Below are 24,706 nucleotides of genomic sequence, written 5' to 3'. Positions count from 1 at the left end.
GGAAATGTTTGCGGGAAAGAGAAACTGGGTGAGGGGTATACAGACAGAGAGAAAGAAAGAAAGAAGGCGTGTGCTCGCTTAAGACAACAATGATAATAATGATGAATAACTAAGAAAAACGACTGGTGACTCCGGATTTGGGTCTGTGCCCCAGATTTATGCAAGCTGCAGTGGAATGCTGAAGAGAAAACCCCGTAAAAGCACCTATGAAAGGTCTTGAGCCACAAATACCGGCAAAAGGCTGCCGGTATCAACTTCCTACTGGCAACCGGCAGAGCGAGCAAATAACCGGCCATGCCAGTGTAATACTGGCCTTGTGGCAACCCTGGCGCCGGGTGACATCACACATTTTGCCTTCTCAGGCTTATCTTGTTATCCATCAGTTACTGATAGTCACCGACAACGGAGGTTCTGTGTTGGCCTTTGCTCCTGCCCGTGCTTTAGTTGGAGCAACTTGGTCGCGAGGTTTAAAATTCTTCTCGTGTAGATTTTTTTAATAATCGGGGGTCACTCTTTCACGCAACACCCTGTATATACGGACAGAAAGATTATTGGCTTGCACATCTCTTGCCCCAAATGCCCCAGAAAAGTGCCCCAAATGCCCCAAGTTGCCACTGGACCTTCCCGTCTGCCCCACATACTTTCTTTCGCACAACACAGCGAGTACATTGCGTTCTTCTTACAGTCCACATACTTCTCAGTGGGCTTGAGTCACGCTTCCTCCATGAAGCTGCCATTTTTGTTCACGACTGCACAATTTTTGTGGCCCCCCAAAACACCACTGACACCTGAAATTTATTGGCCACCTTCTTTATAGTATGCACTGTCCGATGCATGCATGGGACAACTACCCATGCGCAGGACAGAAATCGCACTTGCGTGGCTTCTTGCCCACTTGTGACACCGCAGGTTCCAACTGTGTCCTGACCCTGGAGGACAAATCACGCAACTATCCTTGCGTCATCTGCGTCATCCTTGCGTCAGCTGACCAAGAGCAAGGGAGGCTCTGCCTCCTGGATGTGGGCCAATAGGGGGATGCGGAGGGCAGGCGCTTCCCAAGCTTGAGAGATGGATCAGTGTTACCGTTGTTTCCCGTGTCGCAAGGCTTCTCCAATGGTGCACCAATCTAGCCAATGGCTTCGCCGTCCGTCATCTTGAGAATGAGGCGAAGCGCAAGTCGAGCATACACCGGTTAACGGGCGGCAAAGATGTCGGTTAGACCGGTGGTGCCATGGCAGAAGCCTTGCGGCAGGCAAAACTGCAACAGCTGCTGGTTAATGGACGGCGAAGCAGTTGGTTAAATTAGTGCGCCATGGCAGAAACAGCAATAACGCAGCGCCATCTCTTGGGCGAGAGCAGAGGCTTGGGAACTGCCTGCCCTCCGCGTCCTCCTATTGGCCGGCATCCAAGTGGCGGAGCCTCCCTCGCTCTTGGTCAGCAAACGCCAGGATAGTCAATCACACTCGTGTGTCCCTAACGATGCTGGAGGCTCGCGTTGTGCCAGAGAACCCACTTTTATGACTTCACACTGGTGTGAGCCCTTAAATGATCATTGAGGCGATGGAGGTGTGTGAATTCAGCGGGGCAGAGGACACACTTGTGTGGCTTCCCGCCCGTGTGTGTCTTCTGGTGACGTCGCAGGTTCCCGCTCTCACTGAACTCGGCCATGCAGAGGTCGCACTTGAAGGGCTTCTCACCCGTGTGCATCCGCTTGTGGCGCCACAGGTGCGTCCTGAAGGTGAACTTTGCCGGACAGAGGGCGCACCCGTACGGCCTCTCGCCAGTGTGGGACTGCACGTGGTCCTTCAGGAGGTGCATCTGGGTGAACTCTGCGGGACAGAGATTGCACTTGTGCGGCTTCTCGCCCATGTGTGTCCACTTGTGACGCCGGAGGAGCGTGCAGTGCCTGAACTCCGCAGGACATGCACTGCACTTGTACGGCTTTTCGCCCGTGTGGATCCGTACGTGATCCTTCAGGTGGTGCAGCTGGGTGAACTCGGCCGGACAGAGGTCGCACTTGTGCGGCCTCGCGCCCGTGTGCGTCCTCTTGTGGCGCTCCAAGTGCGCGCTCCGGGTGAACTCCGCAGGGCAGAGGTGGCACTTGTGAGGCCTCTCGCCCGTGTGCGTCCTCTTGTGACGCAGCAGGTGCGTGCTCTGGACGAACTGTGCGTCGCAGAGGTCGCACTTGTACGGCTTCTCGCCGGTGTGAGTCCGTACGTGGACCGTCAGGTAGTGCAGCTTTGCAAACTCGGAGGGGCAGAAAGTGCACTTGAACGGCTTCACACCCGGGTGCGCGCTCTTGTGACGCTGCAGCTGCACGCTGTGGCTGAACGCTGCAGGACAGAGGTCGCACTTGTATGGCACTTCATCGGTTTGCTCCTGCGTATGATCGCCGACACGCTCAGACAGGGAGGGCATAGCTGGACTGAGGTCGCACTCGAGTGTCTTCCCTCCTACCTGGTCCTCCGTTGCGACGGGACGCTCTTCCAACTCATCAAAATCGTGGGGAAGCACGTAGTCTTTCAGGCTGCCTGACGATGACGGATCACAAGTGTCTGCTGGCTCATCCGGAACACGGGGAATGCGACTGCTCGCTGTTGCATCTGAAATTTCAGAAACGAAATTTCGGAGGTGAGGGTGCTAACGGGTTTCATATTATAAACACACTGGCATACTTGCTCACAGTAATGACATGCTCATGCAACTTAGAGCAATCAAGACGACATTCATAAACTGCTTCTCATGTGTGGGTTGAAGGTCTGAGCCGTAATGCTCAAATGAAGTGGAAAGAGAAAGAGAACCAACATTTTTTTTTTAACCACCAGTGAAAGCAGGCCACCACCAGGCCACCCTCTAGTGGATCGTTTTGTATCATTATTGTTCTTATTTACTTTCATTTCTGCACACGTGGCACAATATCTGAGGGTATTATTGCGGACAGAAGAAAATAAGTTCTTTGTCCTACACTTCTTGCTTCAATGTTAGGCATAAGAGGGGATATCACGGAGGAGCCGTCTCCGATTCACGACTTTGTCGCATGTAGATGGCGCCACACAAAGATCCGGGTCTCAGCAAAGTGAAAGCTCCAGCAAATACCCCTGTTACGAGTTACTCCTCCGCGGGATTGTGTAGTTCCATAAACACGTGTGACCTCCTTGACTATTGAGGTGCAGGGATCTCCAGTCATGTGTGGATTGCCAAAGTCAACTGAGCTAAAGGAAAAAAGGCAGGTCCGACCAAGGCAAATTCTTCTTCATTGTCTCTTTGTGAACTGCATCTACTGACTTTGGGGTTGATGTTATCTTAGCTTTCCATCTCGGAGTTTTTCTACACCAGCACGCAAAGTCCAAGTGTTACGTTTCATTTGCTGCGCTTATTTCTATAAAATTATATTGTCCAGCTGATATTTCTTTGGCTGAGAATTCCAACAGCAAAACATTTTGCAGACAGACAGCTTTTGCAAAGCCAACTGCTGTGTATTCACAGAAAAAGTGTGGTGCATTGATTGACTGATTGATTACATTAACCATATAAAATTTCTCCAATCTACAAAACACGCACACAAACGAGCCTATGCTTGATGTTTACGAGTCTCATACCATGTATTATTACTCCTTTATTGGAAACTGTCATAACCGGGCAGGAGGACACAAATAGGTGACAAAACATTTTGGTTTACAACTTGTACTACAATGTCACACCTCCTTCCTACTTGATGTCTGGCATATGGATGTCAGAATAAATGGACCCCCCCCCCTCCCCGAAAAAAAAAGCCATGCCAGCAAAAAAGAGTCGCAGTCGGTAAAAGTGTGAGGGGATCCAGACGTTTCGGTGCATGGACATTCAGGTGTACGGACATTCAGGTGCAAAACGTTGCTGAAGTGTCCTGGAAAAATGGTCTCGGGAATGGCTGTCACGACGTCTACCTATCATAATAAAACAAAGGGAAGGGGCGGCTTGGCATCAAAAGTAGTGTTGTCGAGGAATTTGGTTTACGTGGAGAAGAAAGTGGTTTATTACGTATTTTTTGTGCAGTATTATAGGTTTAAGACCTGATGTGCATGTGTTCGTGGTCTCTCGTGGCTTTTAAACTTTTTGGGGGAATTTTATTTTTAAATATATTGCGCCCCACGTTCTGGTTGGTACTGTACAGATATTCATTATTTATTCATTTTTTCAAGAGTAGATGAAGAATTGCTTTGTCATTTTGTGGTGAGTATTATCTCGAAAAGGGTACCTACAAAGTACGGATACTACGCAATATGAATTTCATTTGTTGAGTACGTGCCAGTTACATCTTTGGTGGAAGCATTTGATTAGACGTTCTTCCCCTTGTGATCCTACATATTTTTTCCTCTGAGACGGCCGCATATTTTCAAGGCCTAAACAACGACATAATATTACTGTGGTGGCACTCCAAAAGCTGTTAAGACTCTCTAGCCATAAAATTATTGCGGTGACTTAAAATTATTTCAAATAATAAATTACATGATTGACAATTATGTACATCTTCTTTGCTATTTGACAGTCTATTGCCTATTCAATTGAAGTGTCATAACAGTGACCACTGCTACAACCTAATGTAGGGTAGCCGATAGAGTAAATTACTGTGGTATTACTTTCATGTGATGTCTATTTTTACTCGTCAGTCAAATCGGTTTCCTACCAAACAAAAAATGGAGGAGGGATCTCAATAACGGATCCAGGACATATGCTCACCGCCCGGCAGCTCAGGGCGGAGAAATGCTCACCATGTTTTTTACTTGCCTGTTGTTTTCGCAAGTTATGTGTCGTGTTTGGTGGCACAGTATAAAGTGTTTGTTTCAGGAGAACATGCTCTTGTAGCTGGGGAGATGCCCGGCTGTGATAATGCTGGATTAAAATAATGGGCCCTGTGGTCGTTCCCTGAAAACGTGATGCCCCGAGTTTCGTTCTTTTTCTTTTCATTTTCTTTTCTTCCCCTTTCTCCTTCATTTTTATTTTTTTTAGAACAGCAAGCGGGACCTTTCCTTTCTTTTTCTTAATAAACATTTCCCCACCCCTCACAAAGGGAAGACTGAAGCTGGCTTTTTAGCAGCTGTCGGACGACGCATTCGCGGATCCAGGGCAAGTGCTCACCAAACAATTGCTCGCCGGACAGTTGCTCACCGGACAATTGCTCCCCCGGACAATTGCTCACCGCCTCTTTCACAGCACTTATATGTAATGTTATTTCGTGTTCTTATGTGATGTGATTTTATTTCTCGTTTATGGCGCTCATATACAGTCAAACCTCGTTACAACGAAACGCGATATAACGAAATTCGCGATAGAGCGAAATAATTTGGATTCCCTGGCAGAGGGCCATAGAGATCAATGTATTTTAACTCCCGCTACAACGAAACACTTTTTAGCCGCCGCCGCCTCGATACAGCGAAAGAAGGGTCATGAAAACAAAGGGCGCAAGCAGCGTTCTGTTCCCACGGCGAAAGATGGCACGCGCGATTAGGGTCGGGAGGAATCTGGTGCCTACAAAAGGAAGTCTGAGTCATTGGAAGGTTAGGGATTTTTTTTTTTAGCATTTTTTTCCTAAACCCCTTACCGGATCATCCATTAACGAAAGCAGTGCCGATTTTCATATTCAGTGCAGTTAAAAACTTGTATGCCTACAAAGACAGCACCATATAAACGTAGGATCCATGGTCCCTTCACCAAAAAATTACAAAACAGCGCAACAAAATAGTGCAGCGGCCAGTGTGCACAGAAAACAAACAAGGATGGTACGACATAGCTGCAGGCCTGCCTGCCAGAAAACGTGCATTGTCATACTGATTGGGTCCAAAAAACCCAAGGCAGGGAACAGACTGGGAGATTGTGACATTCACACTATCTCCAACTATCCCAAACAGCAGACACTTTTGTTGATCCCCTACCTAATCTCCCAGAAAGAGCTGTTTCAAGGACTTCAACAGCGGGAAGGGAACCTGTCAGGAAAGGGAATCTAGGATAGGGTGTTGGATTTACGATGCTGCGTGGCGGAGGGATTCTTTTTAATGAGTTAGCCCGCGATGTGGCACCACAGGGAGGCGCAAAATAAATAAATCAAGCAGCGCATTACCTGCCTTCATGTTTTATCATATGTCGGGAGAACAGATAATCGGATGCGGATGATCCTGGTGTTAAAATGCAGGGGTGCTACGGGCAAAACTGATTTTGGAGCACGTTTTGGAGCAGTTCAATTTGAGTTTTGGAGCTCCTTGGAGCAGTAATTTTGCATACTTTGGAGCATACTGGAGCACAAAAATGTCATGTTCTGGATCAACTTGGAGCACAGCATTTCACATCTTTAATGGCACCAAGGAAAATAACCACATCTGAAGAAGCATAAAGTATAGCCTTAGTCCGTGTTAACAAGAAAGGACTCTGCTAATACATTTCCCGCATGTATTAAGTCCATGAGTGTGTCCGACATAAAGTAGAAAGCATAACTCGGTGAAGAAAGTTAGGAAACGTTGTTAAGTTAAAGTTAACAGCAGCCACGCCATGCTGAGCGCACGAAATTACGACGTTGCAAAGGACGCACACAGCATCAGTGTCCTTAAATTCTGGTTTGCACCAAACGCTGATGAGGTCATTGTTGGAATCCGCTTCATTTAGCACAGTTCAACTGAATTTGGTGCTCCGACCTGCGGCGACAAACGCAACCATTAAATTGATGCGAATCTCTCACGCAACTAAGCTCAGAAAAGCGATCTCTGTGTTGTAACTAAGCAACAAAGCAAAAAACGGTCGCTATATGCGATCAAAGCTAGCCAAGGTATTGCCACAAAAGTCGGAACTGGGACCACCCTTGTGAAAACCGAAAGTGTAATTTACACTTTCGGTTTGGGCGGCTGCGCTGTTTACAGTGAACAGCGCGGCCGCCCATACGTCTCGAACAACAGTATATTGCAATGAATTTATTGATAAGGGACGCAACTGGGAAGCATTACGGGTAAGGCTATATAATATATATGGAAGAGCTAATTACGTTTGCTTATCTTGACACACACCTACGCTTGTCGCTGCATACAGTTAACGCCACCGAGGCACCCGCCACACAAACAGCAGGAGACGCAGGAGACACCCTGGCGGTAGAGGTGCGCGCCGCCGCCGGCCCAAAACGTCTGCACGCCGCCAACGTGGTAATTCGGTGCAAAGTCTGCTTTTCGACCAAAAACGCTCTAAAATCTCTCTGGTTTAAACAGAACTTTTTGGTCTCATGTTCTGCAATGGTTCACCCTCTTTTGTTTTGATATTCGGTGCAGCACTCTGCATATGAGCATTATTCGAACCCACGGCGAAAAAAAGAGATCAGCTCGGATGCCCCGCCGCCGCCGCCGGGCCTCCAGAGGGGTGCACCCAGCTGAGAGCTTTCGACTTTTGCGCTTATGGCGCAATTTCCGCCGATTTCACGTTTTCGGCGCACGATGGCGCAAGAAATCAACCTTGTATCAAAATTGCGCAATTGGCGCAGCCGTAGCACCCCTGAAAATGTTCTAGAAAGATTTTTGCTTTGCCACTCCAGGAAAATTTCTGCATAAGTCTCTTAGTTTTCTTAGAAGAGCGTGTCAAAGCTTGAGTATCCAATTTTGGTAATTTTTTGTACTTCATAAACGTGTTTAGAAAAACGGCTTGAGAAAACCAATAATTTTTTTCTGAAGCGACAAAGCGCATTTTCGAACGCTATCCAACAAGACGAGTCTCGTGAAAATCGGTTCATTATTTACCGAAAGAGACTGCAAAGTTTGTCCCATAGAAAATACATGGGGCCACCGGAGGTGGTATCCCCTCTTAAGAACTTACTAAGCATTCCCCAAACATGTGCCCAACCCCTGTATGTGCCCCAATATACCATTACCCAGACTCACGTCATTCATGGGCACAAATAAATAAATATCTATCTATCTATATCCCATTTACATGGTTCTGAAGGAATTTTTGAACAAATCTTTGAGGCTCTGTCGAGGACCTTTTAACGCTCGAACGCCATTTTGCCTGGGATGTGAGACCAGGCCTCAATGTTTATGATCAAGGCTGCAAGATTTCGCTAAGGTACTTATATGGTTGTCGCACGAGCAAATACTACATGGGGTGTGCACTGCACAATAGCGATACGTTCACAAAAGTGATTGTTGACTCCGGAACATTAAAAATCACAGGACGGAAAAAGAAGGTTGATGAATACAACTGCGGTTGCATTCATACGTACTGATGAATACAGCACCCTGGAAACGTGGAACTGGCACTCACAGCTCCACAAGCATGAGAAAGAGATGCAAAATCGAGGATTTTCAAGGACCGTCGGAAAATTCGAGTGTTTTCCAGACCCTGAAAATGGCATTTTCAAATTCCAGAGTTCTCGAGGGTTCCAAGAGGCACCCTGGGAACCACGACTTATCATCGAATAAGTCTTCATCAATCAATAAGCCATCGCAAGACTGGCCTGAGCTCCGGCATACGACTTAACACCTTTTAAGAAAAGCAAATTTTAACAACTCATTCGCGTCTGTAACGTCAGGTAAAATATTTCGGTTTACACTCATCCCACTTCGTCATTTTCTTGGCACCTGAAATTATGTAACTGTGACTCCAAAAATAAAAAGCTGGCCAAGAAAAGAGAGAGAGAGAGGGCGCGGACAAGCTGGTGCATACTGAAGGCTGGAACAGAAGAGGACAAAATTTCTCTTACACAGCCTTTCTCTTACACAAGTTCCATTGGAGCAATGACTATGTCTGGGCCATAAGTAGTGCATAGGTAGTAACTTATTTTTATTTCATTACAACCTCATTATTCCAGGCTGTGTAAGAGAAATTTTGTCGTCTCCATGTCTCCGGTTCCAGCCTTCAAAGCTGGCCAGTCTATGCATTGTACCGACCGATGTGCAGGCACCATCAAGGTCGTGTACAGCCCAACCCGCATGTTTAGATTTATTGTGTGTATATCGAACAGTATACATATCCCCTCGAAAATTACATGTAAAGTATAGCACAGAGTGTGAAGGAGTATAGCCATTAATACTTTTATTCCTCACTACCTATGGTAGTGGAAGCTGATTATCTCATAAATAAAGCTGGAATTAAAACTAAGCTTAAATGAAACAATATCTCCATTCCCTCGGAGTTGCATCTAAGGGGAGTAAAAATGCTGTTTTCAGAGTGTTTCCAGTGAGGTTTCTGCATTTAATATTTACATCTGTTACAATGATTTGTAAGGCACGATACAAAAACGATATGTCCCTAGAGCATCCCCAGAGGTCCTCAAAAGTTTGCGAGGGTGTGATAATCCTTGAAGCAGGGATAGACACACAGCCCCTTGTCACACTCAACACACATGAACCTTGTGTCTTTCCGCTGCGGAGCGCGTCGCGTCGTGTTGGCGCACACGAAGCACTTCCTGCGCGTTCGGCTTCCCTGCGCCTCCGTTTGGGGTACGGGCTGCGGGAAGTGGCGGGCCACGAGTCGCCCCGGGGACTCTCCGCCGTGCCGTTTTTTTGCTGCGGGGGGAGATACGGTGTTACAGTCGTTCCTCGTGAATGCGGACACTTTCGACCCCGACCAAAATCTTCCGCACTATCGTACAACGAGGAAATACGGAAGAACCTACCATTGAAACTACATGGGGCCGAAATTCTCAATGCAGGACGCCTCCCTACCCCGGAAGTAGGACGGGGTTTTCCCTGCTATGTCGGACAGAAGTCTGGCCAAATTATAAGGTCGTCTTTGCACCGGAAACACCCAAGATGAGTAGACCCTGAAGTTTTCGGGTTTTATATTTTTCCAAATTCGGGGGGTAGAAATCGGGTCAATAAATTGATGTCCAAAATTCGTGCAAATTCGGGCAGAAGAATTACCATCAGACTGAGTTCGGGGAGAAATCGGGCATTATTGTAGAATAAACGTTCACTGTACCGTTTATCCAGAGTGCCAGAAGTAGGTGAGGTGCCTAGACTAGGTGTAGTTTTGCAGGTAGAAATCGGGTTTAACCCTAGAGAGGTGAACCTCAATTTGGGGTACAAATTCGAGGAAAAATCGGGTTTAACCCTAAAACATCAGGGTCTAAAGATGAGCCAGTGTCCATGACTCTCCCCATTTTTTTTTCCTATACTGGTGTCAGCATTTTGTTGTTTTTAGTTTCCGGAGTCCAAAAAAAAGGTACTGTCAGCCTACACTGTAACTATCCTTTAGTGTGAGCACTTTTTCTTCGGTTTATCTAGAGCCTATGAACACGCACTGCACCGAGGCAATCAAAAGTGGGCCGACGCTTCAGAGACAAGTCCTTGAGCTGAATTCCGAGTGGGTTTAAACTCTCAATCGAGCAGCACACCACTCGGAAAGCTTCGAAGGAATTGAAGAAATTGAATCTACCAAAGCTAGCGATACCGTAATTTTCACGCAGACACGTTTTTAGGAACGCTGCAAAAAGGAGCCACACTTGCAAGGAAGCCGCACTTGCAGACAAGCCACAGGCAGTACCACACTACTGATTTCTACGACAAAGGAGACCATAGAGAAGGCCATAAACCATGGGGTCTATACTCTGGGGTCGGCATGGTGTACAACAAAGGAGGTCAGTTCTAGTGTTCTACCACGATCGGAGTGTGCCCTTGTTGCGTGTTTTTCATGCAGCGACGGGTCGATGGCCTTCCAGAAGACATGAATCACTGTCACCACTTTCATTGAAGCTGCTTGGGGGAAGTCACGAGGAAGGTCAGACTACTCGAAGTTGGGCGCGCCCCCTGTTACGCATTGTTTGTGCATTGGCAGGGCGGTGCTGTTCCAGAGTCACTGGAACAGCACTTTCATTAGAGCCGGTGTATGGGAAAAATACCGGGGCAAAATAGTGATCAGATAAGCCGCAAAGGTAGAAGTGCAAGGGTGCAGGCGAGCTGGTACATTGTAAAACGACGATAAAACCTGAGACACCGAACAGAAAAAGAAAAGAAAACAGAAACAAAACAGAAAAGTCTTTTTCTGTTCCGCGTCTCAGGTTTTATCGTCGTTTTATGAGCCGCAGAGCGCTCGTGAGAAAACAAAAATTACATAAGCCGCGGCTAATACGTGTGAAATTACGGCAGTTATCAGTGAAATGTGGGTAGAGAGGTACCAGGTACCACTAATGACCACAAAGCGAAGAAGGGGGACATTTCTGGCAACACAGCTGTGTTCTTTTCCATTTTTTGTTTTTCTCAAATTCTGTAATTCGGACATCTCCCAAAGCGGGACGTGATTCCGGCTGCACCATGGGTGTCTAACATAGGGAGGTTTCACTGTAATAAAACTGTAACTGTTTCACTGTAATTTCTGAGTTAGTGCCTGCTTGAAGGTATACCTCGTTGCGCATTCGCAAGATGCCGGCAACAACGTAGCAGCCACAGCAGATGTGACCTTTCGTTTGGCGTTGCTGCACTCGTCAACACCGGCTAACGACTTGCCTTGACAACTGTACCGCCTTTATTCTCGCTCTAAGTTGCCGAGGAAGGCACAACTCCTCGCAGCAGGATCAATCACTCGTGGACTTGTTTGGAACAGTCGTGACATCGTACACGATTTTCCAGGCTTTTCATGCCTACAAGTGGTCCCCTTTCCCCTTATAATTCTCGTCGACGGTTGCGAAGAAGAGGGCATAGCTCCCTACGCAACGTAACGTCTTACTTTTAAAAGGTGGACCAAGAACTACATACATGGATACACGTACTACATATGCAAGGTGTCCCAGAAAACGTCTAATTGAATTATAATAAAAAAACTACACCACCTAGAATCATGCGATCAACGGCATTTCTTCTCACTAGGTTTTTGACACCTTCTGATGTGAATGTCGTGTAACGTACCGTAATTTCACGCGTATAATCCGCACCGCAGATAAGCCGCAGGACGCGTTTTTAGGAACGTTTTGAAAATTTTCTGGCGGATAAGCCGCACTCGCAGATAAGCCGTGGGCAATATGAGACGACTGATTTGTGCGACAAAGGAGACCACAGAGAGGGCCACAAATCTTTTGGTCCATACTGCAGGGTCAGCTTAGTGTACAACAAAGTAGGTCAGCTCTAGAGTTCTACCAAGATCCGATTCTGCCCTCGTTTGGCGTTTTTCATGGGTTGATGGGTGCCTGCTTGGCACCCATCAATTTAAAAGTAAAGCAATAGTAAAGTAAAGCAATTAAAAAACTAAAGCCTATTTAGGTCTTCCAGAAGACGTGAATCGTTGTCACCACTTTTGTTAAAGCTGCTTGGGGGAATGCACCAGAAAGATCAATCAGGTCCCCCAAGGTCGCCATTTTCCCATGTATTTGTTCCTATCCCGATGCGTGCAATGCCGGAGGCCGCCCTTAGATACCCCATTGTTACCAGACGTTGGCTTGCGTTGAATTGTAGCGCGCTAAAGATCCAGTTGAAGCACAATCCAAGCCAGGCCAAGTCACCGAAAAAGAAATGGATGACTGCGCCTGCGGCGCCTGGTACGACAGGTACGCTATGTGATGCACGCAGCCGTGCACTAGATCCTTCCGATCGCTCAACACGTTTAAAAACGGGACCAAAAAGTGAAACACGACACTGAAAGTTGTTATACACGTTTTATTTGGACATATAAAGACTAGATTCATTCGCAGAAACAACAAAAACATTTTGCCGCTAAACTTAGCGCGCTGAAGTGATCCGGAATGGCAACAGTGGGGTATCTAGTGGCGGCCTTCTTCATTGCACGCTTTTCTGAGGTGAGTTTGGGGGACCTGAGATCAATCTACTCGAATGTGGACCCGTCCCTGTTACGCACTGTTCCTGCATCGGCAGGGCAGTGCTGTTCCAGAGGCAGTGTCAGCCCTTTCGTTAAAGCCGGCGTATGGGGAATATAAAAGGAAAAAATAGTCATCAGTTAAGCCGCACCGGTGGATAAGCCGCAGAGCGCCCGTGAGAAAAAAAAAATCGCGCATAAGCAGCGGCTAATACGCGTGAAACTACGGTAAGTTTAATTATGTAAATTTTTTCGAAATGAAGTCGGAAATTTGCCAGGTAAAGGTCACTTTTTTGCCGCACCAATGTGAAGAGTGTGTCTAGTTTACTCAAATTAATGATAATTGACAGGAATATTCAGGGGCTATCCCATAAAAAAAAAATAGCCGAACATCATGCTCTACGCAGCTAGCGCGCGACAAATTTTTCAGCGCAATCCTTGTCAGTCCGACGAAAGGAGGTTGGAAACCCAGCCCACACTTGCTGCGCAGAAAGCGATAACACAGGCATGGCTTATCATGTCCGGCTTTCGCTGAGATAATGCTTTCCCTCTCCCAATATCAGGAATTGTCACTTTTTCTACTATCACTCTGTGGGCTGGGTTTGGAACCTCCTTTCGTCGGACTCAGAGCGATTGCGCTCAAAAAGTCGTTGTGCACTATGGTCCGGTGCTACAAAAAGCATGATATTCGGCCATTTTTTTCGACGGAATAGCTCGTGAATATCAGTATCAATTATCGTGAACTTGAGTGAATTCGGCACGCTTTTCATTTTGGTGGGGTAAAAAAGTGACCTTTACTTGGCAAATTTCCGAGTTCAGTCAACAAATATTTACATACCGTATTTTCTCACATATAATACGAGGTTTTTTTCCGAAAAATGGACCCCCAAAATGCGGACTCGTATTATTTGCGGGTTGTATGAGCCACGGCGACGAGCCCCGCTCCTCTCTTGAAAGAGTGTACGTTTCCCCTCTCCCCTTGGCTCTCCTGGTCATGCGCGCGCACCCACGTGATTTCATCTCACCCGCCAACTTTCCGAAAGTAACGGGCATGGCTCCACGCCGGGCTTCGTACACGGCCAAGTACAAACGGGAAGTTGTACTGGCGGCCGAAGCGTCTAGTAATATGTCTGCTGCACGAAAGTTTGGGATTAACGAAGCCAACATTCGTGTTTGGCGTCGTCAGCGGGCGTCGTTGTTTCAGTGCTCAGCAACACGGAAAGCGTTTCGTGGCCCGAAGAAGGGACATAATCCGGAGATCGAGAAGCAACTCATCGAGTACGTTAAAGACCTTCGGTCGCGGCACATCGCCGTAACCGGGCAAGCAATTCGAGTGAAGGCAGTGCAGCTCGCCAGAAACGACGGCATCGCAACGAACGGCGGCAATAGTCCATCTTTCAAGGCAAGCAACGGATGGCTCCAACGTTTCATGCGACGAGCAGGCTTCTGTCTCAGGCGCCGGACTAGCATCTCCCAGAAGCTGCCCCCACATTACGAACAGAAGCTGATTGACTTCCAGAGACATGTGATGAATGTGAGAAAGGCATACGATTACCCGCTCGGCCACATCGGGAACGCGGATGAGACGCCAGTGTTCATAGACATGCCAAGTGCGACTACTGTTTGTGAAAAAGGCAGCAAAGAAGTGCGCATCGTGACTTCCGGTAATGAAAAGACAAGATTGACCGTGATGCTAGCGTGCACCGGTGATGGACACAAACTGCCGCCATTTGTGATCCTGAAACGAAAGACGATGCCAAAGGAGAAGTTTCCAAGGAACGTTGTGGTACGCGTTCATCCCAAGGGCTGGATGGACGAGCCGCTAATGCTGGACTGGATTAAATGTGTGTGGCTAAGGCGACCCGGCACACTTTTGCATCCAAAGAACATGCTAGTGCTCGATGCATTCCGCGGCCACCTGACACCGGGAGTCAAGAAGCTTCTTCGAGACGTGAGCACCGAGCTCGTTGTGATCCCTGGCGGCATGACGTCTCAGCTGCAGCCGCTGGACGTGTGTGTAAATAAACCATTTAAGGACTGCCTCCGTGGCTATTATAATGACTGGATGGCAGAAGAAGAGCACGAGTTTACACCAGCGGACAGACCGAGGAGGCCAGCACTGTCACTCGTGTGCCAATGGGTCGCGGACGCATGGTACAGCTTACCAAGTGCGATCGTCGTGACCGCCTTCAAAAAGTGCTGCATAACAAACGCCATTGATGGAAGCGAGGACTCTCTGGTTTACGAAGAGTCCGAAGAATCTGCTGACAGCGCTAGCGACACAGAGGATACGTGAGAACGGTAGCGTGATTCACCCGTTTCTACAAATAAATAATTTCGAAGTCTGCACATTATTGTACATCATTGTCTGTGAACCTGATACCCAGAATTGAGCTTTTCTTGGTTAGGGGGTGAAACTGAAATGTCGTATTATACGGGAGTCAGAAAACTTTTTTTGATAGGAGTCTATAAATTGCACCTCGTATTATACCCGAGTTCGTATTATATGCGAGAAAATACGGTAATTAAACCTACGATACATGACATTCACATCAGGAGTTGTCAAAAACCTAGTAAGAACAAATGCCGTTGACCGCATGATTCTAGGTAGCGTAGTTTTCTTGTTATAATTTAATGACACGTTTTCTGGGACGCCCTGTAGTTTGTACCATGCTGGACCGTCCACTGTTCGAAAATAGAGTTCATACGGATGAATGGTAAACTCAAAAGCGTTTCTGTTGCGCCCCATCTTTTTGTTTACACCTTGCCACTAGATAAATTTTGTGATTAAATCAACAGACAATTTTGCGTTACCTTCTGACGCTGCGCCATGGCTGCGTGCCACCAAGATTGCTGTGTCGTAGGGCTCTGTTTCCTCTTCAACGATTGGATGTTCCTTCGAAAGGTTGCCCAGAGGTTCTTCTTTGATGTGGCGCGTCTCCGTTGTCGCCCCTGAAATAAAACAAAAATCTGAGAAAGATGCTACACTGGCAGAACTAAGTGAAAAAAAAACTCCAAATCTGGTTATCTGTAACAATTTTAACATGCTGGCTAATAACTAGGCAGTGACTTTTTCGGGTTAAATGCCATTCTCAGATTCGGGGGGGGGGGGGGGGGGGGGGTAAAAATCGGGCGCTATTTTAAAATCTGTAATTCGGGGAGAAATCGGGCGATAATTGTGCCTTCGGGAGTTATTGGGTGTTTTTGTTTCTCGTCTTATCTATTAAGTCCTATCCTAATCTCTCTTTTTTGTTGTTGTTTTTGCAGGACCGTGACCTTCCAGCGGTAATCACCGAAGGCATAGACAGTGTTGACACACATGGGTGTATTGCTGGGAACGTAAGTGACCCATTCTTACATGTGTTACACGTGGCAACCTTTGTTTGTCTTCAGTGGAAACGTCACTTGAGGCACAGTCACGGCACAGTGACTGAAATTTGGGGAGAAATTGGGTTGAACCCGAATTGGTCGGAGGTCAGTTCGGGGGGGGGGGGGAACCGGGCGGAATCGGGTTTAACCCGAAAAAGTCACTCCCTACTAATAACGTACACAGGAACAATAAAACTTGACGTTTTGGGTTCCGGTCCCATGCAACAAGCCCAATCAGGCGCCCACCTGACGGGCAGGACTACTAATTCATTGGTGGATAAGCGTGGAGTGGAAGAGCGTCCTTTTGCGCGACCGACTGTGATAAAATATGTAAACCGAAACCAATTACAGTTGAACCTCTCAATAACGAACGTCCATTTAACGAAATCCTCCGTTTAACGAAAAATTTCCGTTGCACGAGCGCGTCCCCATAGACGCCAATGTATTTTTGAGCTCGATTTAACGAAATACGTTCGTTTGGTCACCTCTATTTAACGAAGTCCCCGGGCTCTCCTGCGCGTGTCTTTAAGAAAAGGAGGAGAAACTTTCCTTCTCCGTTGGTTTTACGCGAGTTTTCGTTGGTTACTTCGGTTGTCACGTGCTGGGGGCGTGAACGTGCCGACGTGTGCTTCGCCTCTGCCGGTAATCGGTGCGCCAATGCTGTGCGTCGCGACGGCGCGAGGCTCTCTTCGCACCCGTTTTCGGACAAGAAAACACGCATTGCTGACATTTTCTGCTCACGCCTCGCGAAGTCTTATCTGCTTGTGTTGATGACGACGACAGTACGTTGTGGTTTTGTGCCTTTTCATTACTTTTTTTTTGTTCGCGCCGCTAATGCTGATGGTGGTAAAATGGGCATGATGCCGCTGCCGTTCAAGGTTCCATCGGCGCAGGCGTCTACGCGACATGTACCCATTTCTCGTTCTTTTCGGCGGCGTACTATTGTTCTTTCCGGACGTCATGAGTGAAAGTGAACCAAAGAAACTTCGATACGCGAGCGTGTAGGAAAAAGCAGTCGAGGTTCATCCGGAGTTACGAAGGTAATGAACGCTCAGAGCGACACTGTGCACAAATTACGTGTTACCTAGCATTATGTAATGAATAAAGCTTGATATTTTGTGCCCTTCTTACCTTAGTACCTGTTTCATGACAAATGACGTTTTGCGTAACGCGCGGCGCTGGTAGTGCGGCGGCCATCTTCGTTTAACTTGGCGTGTTCCATTTAACGAATATCTCGATTTAACGAAACAAAGAGTCAGCATTTACAAATTCGTTATATAGAGGTTGAACTGTAATTACTGCAACAAATGACCCACTTCGGTGGCAGATTTTTCTCTAAAAGGTGTCCACTGAAGGTCCCAAAAGGGGTAGTGTACCCATTTTAATGCCGACGGCGCCCTGCTTTAGAAGATGCGTTTTTTTTACGAAACTCGTTCGAATTTTTATTTAAATAATGAGTGCCTCCCACTCATTCACACGGTGCGCAGTTTGTAGGTGGTATCGGACAGTCACAAGCAAAAAAGAAAGTTCTTCGATATTGGTGCAGCCGTTTGTGAATTATTTAGTCCGGGGATATACCCGAGACACCCTGTACAACCAAAAATGGCACAACCAAAATGATTTCCCCAAAAAAAGTCAGGGGTAGCCAAAAGTGGTAAGCGAGGCAGTTGTGGGGATGGATTATTTGCGGCCGACTACGGCAAGCCAGTGGAGTCTGCAGTCGTCTGGAGTCGTAACATTCTTGGCAATTGTTGGCGGAGAGCGTGCTATGTGGTGAAGTTCAGTTTTTAGAGTGTGTCTTTCGGTTGGTTGCGCTTCTGAAAGAAACAGTGTGCATTTCAGGGCATATGTAACTCCAAACGAGATAAACTTTCTTTTCTGTCCTGCCGCATGACCCAAGTCCACGAAACTTGAGTTCGTCGGCACAGCTTTTTCTTAAATACAGCGTAGCGTATTACCGCGACGAGCGTTTCAAGAACATCTCAAATGCAGTTCGCCACCAGGGTAGTAAATTCGCAAAAACTTTACGATAACTCCCACCTCCTAATGGAGCCTCAGCACAGTGTTGCTGCTGTGTCTGGCATCGTTCCGGTAGGCATGCAGCATCCAGGGTCTCCGATTTTACTTTCTCGGCCCGACCGCTGCATTCCGGAGTCAGCTCCATATATTGCAGCTGCGAATCCGACGGGCAGGAACTTGAAGAGTTAGATGGCGCTAGTAGCTCTTGGGCCCTCGGTTAATGAGGCCCCCGGTTAACTGTGGAAACACCCTTAGTCCCTGGAAGAGGACGCAAAAGAGACAAGTAGGTTGAGAAGGGAAAAAAAAAAAAAACATCGACAGCTGTCGTAGGCTCGCAGAATGTGAACATGCCGAACAGTGCATCGACTGAAGTACTACTTACTCGGTGTTGCTACGCGGGTAAATGGAAGAGGTGTGAGAGAGAAGCTCCTGGTGGAATCTCTCGTAGCAGTAGTTCCTCCTGAAGGAAGAAATGTGATACTTCTATTACCGGTGATGATGATGATGATGATTGGAGTTTTAAAGTAGCACAGATGTCACTCTTAACACCCTGTTTTCTACCCATAAAACTGCTAAGCCGGACAGTAAGACGCACCGTTAAGAAGTGATTCACCACCATGGTTTACACCTCCTGTCTACTCTCGCGGCCATGTACTCTGGTGACGCGCATGCATTGGAATGACACATATAGACAGACGCATTAAATATGAGGCACAGTGCGCTCACCCCATAGAGTCATAATTATAGCAGAAATTCAATTTAAAGTACGCCTCAAAAAGCGACCGTGCGCCATGAGGGTGGAGAGCAGTACAGCCTGTGGTCAGCCTTTGACCACGCACTGACGTTACAGGGGCCGCACTCGCTGATTGGTCCAGAGAAATGTCTGCTACTAGGCTGTTGGGGGTTCTGAAGAAGCATTGCTCCTGGCTCAGTCATGATTCAGCCGCTCCTTCTATCCCTAGTTCTCCAGAGGAACTTGCAAAACAGGTTTTGGCGGCAAAGGGACAGGGCGCTGACCCCCACTGATCAGCGAACCAGGAGGAGTTGCCCCTGTAACGTCATCGGTGACGTGGCGATATATACTTCTCATCAAACCGGGAGTGGAGGGTTAAGGGGGAATCACTTCTTCAGAAATCTACGGGTGATTTTTGCTCGCACAACAGACACACAAGACTGGCGTGTTCTCTTAGCTTTTCTCTAGTTGACGACGACTTTTGTAGAGGACTAGGTTGAGCTGTGGATTTTTAATAAATTGAAGTTTGGTGCATATCGAACATGTGCTCCCATCTCGGCTGTGTTGCACACTAAAATATCTGCGAATTCAGGGTAAATAGAAATCAACGGAGAGAAGCACGCTCACCACAATCCCTGTATTGAAGCAGCTTCTCTCTGTAAAGTAGAAACCTGTGTGTAAGGAATGTATGACCTATCTGTAACCTTGATTGTAAAACACTATGCATACAATTTTAATAATAATAATAATAATAATGTATAATATATACATACAGGGTGCCCCAGCTAAATGCGAACATATTTTGTTTTGTTTTTAATATATTACTTTTTCCAAGACGAAATCAACTGCAATATAGCATATGCTGAAGGGCGCTCCTTAGGTGGATATTAGGAACCTCTGAGGCAATGTCTTAATTAACTTTCAATAATTAACTTTATAATTATAAAAGCTACAATGTTGTCCGTATGAGGACATTTGTTCCCTTCGGTCACCTGATACCAGAGCCCTTTCCAGAACAAAAATCCATTCGATAGATCGTCCGCAAAAAATTTGTGAAGGAACACCATTTTTTCTTTATTTTGTTGATAGACTCATCTCTAGAGACGAGTCTTTCCTTCACCCCCAATGTGAGAGGGTGAAAGAGCACACTATACCCTCTGGCGTCACGGAAAAAGATAAAAAGGAAAGAGAAAATGCAACCCAAGATAAGGGCAGTTCTGAAAGAGCAACACGATACTTATCATCTTTCACCGATGCATATGGTTTTCTTTTGTTTCCACAAGCTAAAGCTCATCTTCGACGCATGAGGCGGCACTGTGCTCCTTCACCCTGTCACCCTGGTGGTGAAGGAAAGACGCGTCTTCGAAGACGCACGTTTATTTATCACTTTTGTGAATGGGAAGAGGGACAAAAGGTCCAGAGGACTTGACAGAGGCCCCAACTCCCACCACCAGCAGCGTACCAACATCAGTAACAGGCTATTGACAAGAAAAATAAATATAAATCCACTACGGAAGTCATGAGCATAATCAATTCTAGACAGAGGAGGTTTTGGCAATTTTACTGATGAATTATGGGTGTAGTACAATGTGGAAACACTCATTGCATGCATAGGTTGTGTACCAAGAGCAGGAAAAAATAAGCACAAAAAGAAAAAGGAGTTACTCAAGATAAATAAAATAATTCAGTAGACCAGTCTTCGTTGCAGAGGAAGGTTCGCTGGCACTTATTTAGCAGTTTGACTACGTAATGCAGCAACGTCTGATGGTCATACGATGTCCTGACTGTAGAATTACATAATGCAATGGATCACGGTAACTGTAAGTGCGGGTTTCGTAATGCAAACCTAACATGTTCAGGAAATCTGTTACATGATCTCTACCTGCTGCTTTATAAGCTGAAGCTTGTCGATAACCATATAGATAATGAATTTTAACTATGTTATGCTTTTCAAAAAAGACCCTTGGTCGGATGCATACAACGCGTATTTTCCAGGATGTGTTGGATATGGGACAGGAGGGGGGGATGCAAAATTTCCCACCTGCTCCCCCCGGTGATGAAAAGTGGACACCGGCCCTGTTCTATCAGAACAATACTTCTGAGCTCCAGCAGATGGCATAACTGAGGAGGATGACCTCCTTTCCAGCTCTTCCCCATCATAAAGGAATGAGCAATTTGCGCAATGGATACCAAATGTACTATTTCAATTATCCTTATGTATACAGTCAACCCTCGATTTATGAACACCCTCGGTTCCCCAAAAAATCGTTCATAAATCGAGGGATTCATAAATCGACAATTCCGTTAACTGAGTACTATCGAGCAAATGGAACAGTATTTCCGAGTTGGGATTGTGTTTATAATGCCATATATTGTGTAATTATTTTGCTTTTGACCATGCCTTCTGCTGTATCAATCTCACAAAGAACAGACGTTAGCTCATTCACACTCTGTTTATTATGCGATACTAAATTGTTTAATTTTGCTTTGGACCATGCCTTCCGCTGTGCCAATCTTGGAAAGAAGAGATGTCACCACATTCGCACTGGACTGGTCTCGGATTTCCTCCGGGATTTTTAACCTCCGTTTATTAATCTCCGGGTGACAGCGACCACCTTATTCATCAACTGAGGTCAGGAACACTTGGTCGCACAAGGATTTCCTCCGGGATTTTTAACCTCCGTTTATTAATCTCCGGGTGACAGTGACCACCTTATTCATCAACTGAGGTCAGGAACACTTGGTCGCACCTTGTGCGACCCCGGAAAACCCGTTTGTTGTTCGGATTTCGAGGGGTTAAGAACCGAGGGTGCAATACCTGGAAAACATTTTGTTTGTCAGGTGTCATTCATAAGACCACGGAATAATCCCTTTGAAGGTTTCTGTTGACCTCGGAACGATCCGTTCATATATTGAGGGCAAAAATGCTGGGCAACTCCTAGTTGGTTCCCAGAAATTCCGTTCATTATTCGAATATCGAGGTTCATAAAACGAGGGAAAAATGAATGGAAAAAGTTTGGTTCCCCGTGTTCATGTTCATAAAACGAAGGTTCATCAATCTAGGGTTGACTGTAAATAGAACTCTCAGTGTGTCTTGTGCAAAGTCGCTTTCCACCGTGCAAATAAATTATAGACTCTTTAAAGAAAGGAGGGCCCACTTGCATGAAACCCTCCCAAGTGTAACTCCCTTAGCAAGTGTTGCGCTAATGCATTAGTTGACTAGGTTTAGGGATGCACTTAAACTGACAGCAAGTGACTTGCACGAAACACTTCGACAAACGCCCTATATGAAGCGTTCTACAGTGGATTGTGGCTACGAGCAGTCGTGCAGTAGCAGTTTTTTGGAGGGCTCTCATTGGTAGAAAGAGAACTTCCGGGAGTTCATCCCAGGAAGTCTTGCATCACTGCATGTTTGGATTGTGGGAACCCGTGTAGAACCAAAATAGGGAAGCGTAATATCATTGTAGCTGCAACAACGATTTAGGACACTCGCCGCGTACTTTCGTGAAACAAAAGAAAGCCTGCGGCCCAAAGTCTGTCTCGAATTGCTTGATGATGGAGAGATTATCTCGGAGAGGCAGTGAGGGCGGCGATCACTTTGAGAGATGTTGCTAACAAAAAGCACGAAACACCAGTGATGGCCGCTAACTACTTCTATAGTAGTTTAACTATAACTACTAACTACTTTCGATTGAGTAGTTTAACTAGTAATTCAAGTACTTTTCAGGGGAGGCAGTTAAAACTACTTCTTTAACTACTGCAATATATTTTAACTACATGTATAACTACTTAACGTTGTCCATCAACACCAATCCCATTCTATAGTGTTCTTGGACACCTAAATATGAATCACAAGCAGTCATAAAAGTGAACATTTAGTACACACGCACGGTACAATTGAATCTCTGTATGCAATAAGGAGATAAGTCAATTTATCCCCTTTTTGCAATTTTTGCTGCAATGACATCTACATACCAGTATGTACCTGCCAAAGAAAATTTGTGACCGTATTCCAATCTAATGGCCTGCTACAGGAGGGTAAGAAACGGGAAATGCATGTGTGTCAATGAGACAGACAATCAGATCAGGCCTCTTTTCTCGGTTTGGGATTTTTCGACTTATCCCCATATTGCATACAGAGGTTCAATTGTTCTGCACCTCCGTTCTCATCAAACAAGTAGCTCAAGGTAAAAGTCGGAAGCATAATCGTAAAGCTTGCGGCAAAATCGGAAGTAGTTGGCGTCTGCAGTAACCTAACTACTGTAGTTAACTACTCGAAATAGTAGTTTAACTAGTAGTTGCACACTACATTTCTGCAAGTAGCTGATAACTACTTTTTAACTACAATCAGGTAGTTTAACTAGTAGTTTAACTACATGTAGTTAACTACTGGCCAGCACTACTCTATGTGGAATACTCGTGAAGTGTTACACTACACGTGTTTCGTGCAAGCGGGCCCAGAGCTTTTTTTTTCGCAATAAAATGAACTGTAAATGACAGTAAAAATCGAATGTCAAGTCCTGCATAGCAAGCAGTGAATTCTGTGAATGTGCACCTTCACGACGCTGTAACCCCTCAGTCATGATGTGATGCAGAGCCCATTAAAACATCCCTTTGGGCTTGTTGGTGACAGACCTTCATAACGTAAAAGCACTAAAAACAGGATGAACACAAGACACACACAACATCGAGCGCTCAGCAAAGTTGTTGAAAGTGAACGCTCGATGTTGCGTGTGTCTTGTGTTCGTCCTGTTTTTAGCGCTTTTACGTTATGAAAGGATGCAGAGCCATGTTACTTCTTTTTTAAACATAACTAAATAAATAATTCTCCCGTCAAAGCTTCACGAATTTCGGTTCCAGTGTATTTTTTTGGAACAGACATTACTGTTTCCTGTAGCTGAAGCCTTGTGTTTCTTCATTTACTTGAGCCAGGGGTTTCCCACTCGATCTTGCTTCCTTGAGGTGTTCTTTTAAATTCACCACCAACTGGTTTCTTTATAGGACAATCCTGTAGCAAAGAGATGGCGGATGAACAGTGAGAATCCCTCTACTTGTTCCCATTATGTTCGCAAGGTATCAAATTTCTAAGCTCTCCAAGTGAAGATTAAGCGCTACTTGTGAGTAATTCCTGTGGCTGCTTGTATACCTGCACTGCTAGAAGCTTAGAAAGTCCGTTTGTCTCCCACACAAAGCCAGTATCGAACGTTGTTCTTTGTCATGTTCTTTGTAGTCTGCTGCGCGTTGTTGTTGTTGTGAGTACGCCGCCGAGTACGCGCGTACGCGCAGGCGCAAAGACGTGAGGGCGATGTCGTTGGAAAGGAGCCAAGCGGCTAGAAGAGCGAGCTAAGTTTGAAATGCGACAGTATGTCCAAGATTATGGCACAGAGATTGAATAACTAAATTTACAGTATAACTGATCTTGTGTAAGTTTCTCCCTCTCACCGTGAAAATTCATGTTCACGAAGGTTAGCGTCGTCTGCTATGGTAATCTGCTGGCGCATGACTTATCGGTGCATCCAACGTCCAGCACTTGAACTCCGTGTCCTACGTCAAAGTTCAACAGTGACACTTCTGCATTAAGTTGCATACAAATAATACAAACAAACACAACAACTGAAACGGCTTCTAATTTCTTCTTCGCAAAACTTGGTGCTTCGCAAAACATCGCGAACATGGTGCTGCGGCTTCGGCGATATGACGCTCATGATCAAGTCCCACATATGTGCAGTTAGTTGCCGCTGTGTAGACGTACACGGTTGGCATTTATATGTACTTAACTTTGACGTAGGACACGTACGGACCTGAAGTACGTACATGTTAACCAAATTCAAC

At 46.1% G+C, this 24,706-nt stretch overlaps 1 protein-coding gene across 6 annotated transcripts; it reads right to left on the bottom strand.

Annotated features, from left to right (window-relative positions):
* Positions 1 to 777: 777 nt before the first annotated feature.
* Positions 778 to 24,423, bottom strand: LOC135378841 (zinc finger protein 664-like). Of its 6 annotated transcripts, XM_064611965.1 has the most exons (8): positions 24,021 to 24,205; positions 23,760 to 23,882; positions 19,502 to 19,530; positions 18,524 to 18,601; positions 18,163 to 18,399; positions 15,568 to 15,705; positions 2,458 to 2,603; positions 778 to 2,379 (listed from the first exon to the last, which is right to left on the bottom strand). In XM_064611965.1, the coding sequence occupies exons 5-8, from the start codon at positions 18,284 to 18,286 to the stop codon at positions 1,516 to 1,518; spliced, it is 1,272 nt and encodes a 423-aa protein (XP_064468035.1). In that variant the 5' UTR covers positions 18,287 to 18,399; positions 18,524 to 18,601; positions 19,502 to 19,530; positions 23,760 to 23,882; positions 24,021 to 24,205; the 3' UTR covers positions 778 to 1,515. The 6 variants fall into 6 exon arrangements, with proteins under 6 accessions (XP_064468035.1, XP_064468032.1, XP_064468033.1 ...); XM_064611962.1 differs by lacking the exon at positions 24,021 to 24,205 and adding an exon at positions 24,317 to 24,423 and having other exon boundaries at positions 778 to 2,603; XM_064611963.1 differs by having other exon boundaries at positions 778 to 2,603; positions 19,502 to 19,545; positions 24,021 to 24,206.
* Between the last annotated feature and the right edge of the window lie 283 nt (positions 24,424 to 24,706).

The sequence above is a fragment of the Ornithodoros turicata genome, chromosome 1, assembly GCF_037126465.1.
Source record: "Ornithodoros turicata isolate Travis chromosome 1, ASM3712646v1, whole genome shotgun sequence".
In the NCBI taxonomy this organism is placed as follows: domain Eukaryota; kingdom Metazoa; phylum Arthropoda; class Arachnida; order Ixodida; family Argasidae; genus Ornithodoros; species Ornithodoros turicata.
This window is presented reverse-complemented; position numbering and strand designations above follow the sequence as displayed.

Bases quoted from the DNA above. Each gene is read 5' to 3' on its own strand.
- LOC135378841 (XM_064611962.1), bottom strand. From the start codon at position 18,286: ATGGAGCTGACTCCGGAATGCAGCGGTCGGGCCGAGAAAGTAAAATCG. The intron at 15,706-18,162 runs GTGGGAGTTATC...GTTTTATTTCAG, and splicing joins TGCTGAGGCTCCATTAGGAG to GGGCGACAACGGAGACGCGC. The intron at 2,604-15,567 runs GTAACGCAAAAT...CTGAAATTTCAG, and splicing joins CCATGGCGCAGCGTCAGAAG to ATGCAACAGCGAGCAGTCGC.